Here is a 4,233-nt window from a genome sequence, read left to right as displayed (position 1 = left end):
AGAAGAGAGTAAGTTGCCTTAGTCATGAATCAAGAACCTCCTAAGACCTCCCACGATACAGCATGCTCATGACTTAGACTACGCTGCTTGGAACGCATGAAGCCTTGAGCGTAGGTTAAGCAAACTGTATTATAAGGCAAGCCCTCGATGCAGTATTAAGACTACATCGCTTGGAACGTAAGAAGCCGTGGATGTAGGTTTTCAAACTATGCTGCTTGGAACGCATGAAGCCTTGGGCATAGGTTAAGTAGACTGTATTATAGGGCAAGCCCTTGATGCAGCATTAAGACTACATCGCTTGGAACGTAAGAAGCCTTGGATGTAGGTTTTCAAAATATGTCGCTTGGAACGCATGAAGCCTTGGGCATAGGATTAAGCAAACTGTATCGAAGAGCAAGCCCTAAGATGCGGTAAGACTACGCGCTTGGAACGCATGAAGACTTGGATGTAGGTTAAGGCTGTGTCACTTGGAACGCATGAAGCCTTTGACACAGGATTGTCAAATGCATGTCTAGTGCCATAAATCCTAGGGGGAGTGTCTTGGAGAACGAATCAAGAAAAAAACAAGAACCAAGAACAAGAGAAAGATCAAGAACCAGGAACAAAAGACAAAGAACCAAGAACCATTAGAACAAAGGACAAAGAACCAAGAACCATTAGAACAAAGGACAAAGAACCAAGAACCAAGAACCAAAAAAAAAAAAACAATAGTAGTAAGAGTTCTAAGGACAAGATCCAGGAACAAAGAACAAAGAACCAAGAAAAAAAAAATAGTACTAAGGCCCTTGAAGGAAAACCAAGGTTTTAGGATTCAAGAACCAAGGTCTTTAAGAAAGAAGATAAGAACCCCAAGTCAAGAACAAGAATTAGAGGGGCCTAAGCACTTACAACAAAAACAAGATCAAGAACAAGCAAGAACAAAGAATGTGGTACCCTAGCATATCAAGGACACGATTAAGAACCTACAAGTAGGCTACTTACTGAATCTTGTACTCATTCCTTATTTTCCATTTTTTTTTCTAGGTGATAAGGAACTGGTCGAGGTCGGGAGCGGACTATGGAGCAGGTGCCATAGACTAACCTCACCCATCGTCCTCAACCCTTTTGTTTTAAAATGTTTTGCGTCTATTCCTTATTTTGTCCTTTTAACTATTATGTTGTATTTTAAATTACTAATGTGCGCACACTATTTTGGTATAATGTAAATTATGTTTTAAATTTTAATGGTTTTATCAAGAAGGAAAAATTTACCTGCCTTTTTGAGTCATCGAGTCAGCCCGGTCCGTACACTCTGTATCTGATAGCCCTTCTCCTGTAATATAATCTGCAGACCAGATTGGTGGTTTTCTCACCCTACCCATTATTGCTATTGTTTCTCCAGTTGGTGGATCGTTTGGTGAAGGAACGTCATCAGTGTATTCTTCTGCTTCTTCCGCTTCCTCTGCATTCTCAACATTTTCATTATTATTTTCCCACTCAAGTTCAATGTTTTCTTCACCAGAATAACCAACATGTTCCTAATTCCACTTCTTATCTTCCTCAAATATCACATCTCGGTTGATGTGAACTTTTTTCTCCATTGTTTCGAATATCTTAAAGGCCTTGGATTCACTGCTGAAACCTAACAGAACACACTTCACGCTTTTGTCATCGAGCTTGCTTCTTTTAACATCAGGGATATGAACATATCCAATACATCCAAAAAACCTAAAGTGTTCAATTGATGGCTTTCTTTAACTCCATGCCTCTTCCGGAGTCATATCTTTTACAATGAGTGTAGGAGATCTGTTAAGAATGTGATTCACCCATTGCACAGCATCTGGCCAGAAAACTTTTGGTACCTCCTTCTCTAATAACGTTGCTCTCACCATATTCATGATTGTACGGTTTTTGCATTCAACAACACCATTTTGCTGAGGTGTGAAGGCAGTGGTCAGCTGTCTTTTGATTCCATGTGCTTTACAGAATTCTTTGAACTCAATTGAGTTGTATTCTCCTCCTCTATCTATTCTTAGACATTTGATGAACAATCCAGTTTGCTTCTCTACAAACGCTTTAAATGCCTTGAACTAATGAAATGCTTCTGATTTTTCTAGCACAAAATATATCCATGTTTTTTCTCGAGAAATCATCAATAAAGCTTATAAAATACCTTATTTGACTGTTTAATGGTGAATTGATTGGACCACAGAGATTATAGTAGATAAGCTGCAATCTTTCAGGGCTCTCCACTTGCTCTACTTCGGAAATGGAACACGGTGGTGTTTCCCTTTGACACACGCCTCACAGATAGTTTTTACATCTTCAATTTCAGGTAAACCCACAACCATCTCTTTACTGCATAATGTGTAAAGTCCCTTGTAGCTGAGATGCCCATATCGATGGTGCCACAGCTCTGCCTTGTCTGAGATATCAACCTACAGACATCTCTCCTCCTTTGTTTTGTTATTTGATTCACCCAGCAGGATAAACATCCTATTAGTACTCATAACAGATTCTGCTATTTTTCCTCTTTTGAGATGAAAAATGCTGCATGTGCTTCGATCTCCTCCTTTGAATAGCACGTCTAAACCCCTTTCTTGAAGTTGTCCAACACTAAGCACGTTGTTCTTCAATTCCAGAATATAATACACATCGTTGATCACATAACTTATTCCCTTAACTATTATTTTCACTACTCCTTTCCCACCAACCATCAGTTTGTGATTGTTCCCAAGCTTGATATTATGTGTGAAGCTAGTGTCCAAGCTTGAGAACATACCTTTTTCTCCATACATATGGTTTGAACACCCAGAATCCACGAACCACACATCTCCTCTTTTAGTGCCTTGAAGCTCCACATATGTCATGAGAATAACTTCATCCTTTTCTTCGATCTCTGCAAAATATGCTCCATTGTACTCAATTGGACATTCATATTGGAAATTTCCAAGTTGGTGGAGGTAGTTGTAACACTCGATTGTTTCTTTGTTGAATAAGCGTCTTCTGCCCCTACTTCAACCTCTGTATGATCCTATGCCTCTTCCTCTGACATTGAGAGCTTGATCACCTTCTTCATGACTAATCTTCTTGAATTTCTTTTCATGTACAGACAGAGAGCTTTGCAGTTCATCAATCGTCATCTTTCCTGTGTCTTTTGACTCCTCGATGGCCACCACCACATATGTGAATTTGTTAGTCAGAGTTCGAAGTACTTTCTCAACAATCTTTGATTCTGACATGTCTTCTCCGTTGCTTCTCATCTTGTTGGAGACAACCATTACTCTTCCAAAATAATCATCGATGTTTTCTTCGTTCTTCATTTCAAGAACCTCAAAATCTCTTCTTAAAGTTTGGAGAAGAGACCGTTTCACCCTTTCGTTGCCTCCAAACTTTTTCTTCATCGAATCCCAAATGTTCTTGGATGTTTTGCGGTTCAAGATCTGTTCAAACACAACCCGATCAATTGCTTGGAACAGATAGTGCTTCACTTGATGGTCCTTCATCTTGAACTCCTCAAGATTCCTTTTTAGCGCTGCAGTCACTTCGATTCCCTCTGCTAATTCGGTGTTACCCTCTTCCACTAGACTCCACAAACCCTTGGCACACAAGAGGTTTTCCATCAGTTCACTCCAATGGTCATAGTGACCATCAAACTGTGGAATCTTGGTGAGTGTTTTGTCGTTGCTCATTTTCTCTCTTGGATCACTTTGTTTTGCTTTGGCTCTGATACCAAATGAAAGCTGTAAATTTCAGAGACTTGCAAATGTACCAAAAATGATCATTCTTTATTCACAGGGTCCAATGTCTTTTATAGAAAAAAATACATGAAACGCAGAAAAGACGAAAAAGGACATGACTCAACTGACTCCACTAATAACAAGAAAAAATAGCTAACAAAAATTTGATGCCTCAACAGTTATTAGTACATTAACAGACCGGATGGAGCGAATTGAAATAGCCTTAGGTAATCTTCAAGGGAGGGAAGTACTCTTGAATGAAGGAGTTGAAAATGAAGAAGATGACAATGTCACCCTTTTAGCGGGGCATAGTCCTAGGAGAGGGAGAGATGTCGGTCAAGGGAGAGGAAGAGTTAGAAAAAGAATAGATAAATTTTAGCACCAAAAAGAATTGAGAGCGAGTACCAGTATGAGAGAGAAGAAGAAAGAGAAGTTGGGGAGTAAAGCTAAAAATTCCAATTTTCTATGGGAGATCTGATCCAGAGGAGTATTTGCAATATGAGAGCAAAATTGA

The 4,233-nt window shown here is 39.3% G+C and overlaps 1 protein-coding gene across 1 annotated transcript; it reads right to left on the bottom strand.

Moving 5' to 3' along the window:
- Positions 1-1,733: 1,733 nt before the first annotated feature.
- Positions 1,734-3,671, bottom strand: LOC111778448. Its single transcript, XM_023658288.1, has 3 exons — positions 3,002-3,671; positions 2,762-2,878; positions 1,734-2,044 (listed from the first exon to the last, which is right to left on the bottom strand). The coding sequence occupies exons 1-3, from the start codon at positions 3,669-3,671 to the stop codon at positions 1,734-1,736; spliced, it is 1,098 nt and encodes a 365-aa protein (XP_023514056.1).
- Between the last annotated feature and the right edge of the window lie 562 nt (positions 3,672-4,233).

This window comes from Cucurbita pepo, chromosome LG01 (assembly GCF_002806865.2).
Source record: "Cucurbita pepo subsp. pepo cultivar mu-cu-16 chromosome LG01, ASM280686v2, whole genome shotgun sequence".
In the NCBI taxonomy this organism is placed as follows: Eukaryota; Viridiplantae; Streptophyta; class Magnoliopsida; order Cucurbitales; family Cucurbitaceae; genus Cucurbita; species Cucurbita pepo.
Note: the sequence above shows the minus strand (reverse complement) of the source record. Positions and strands in the feature narration are given on the sequence as shown.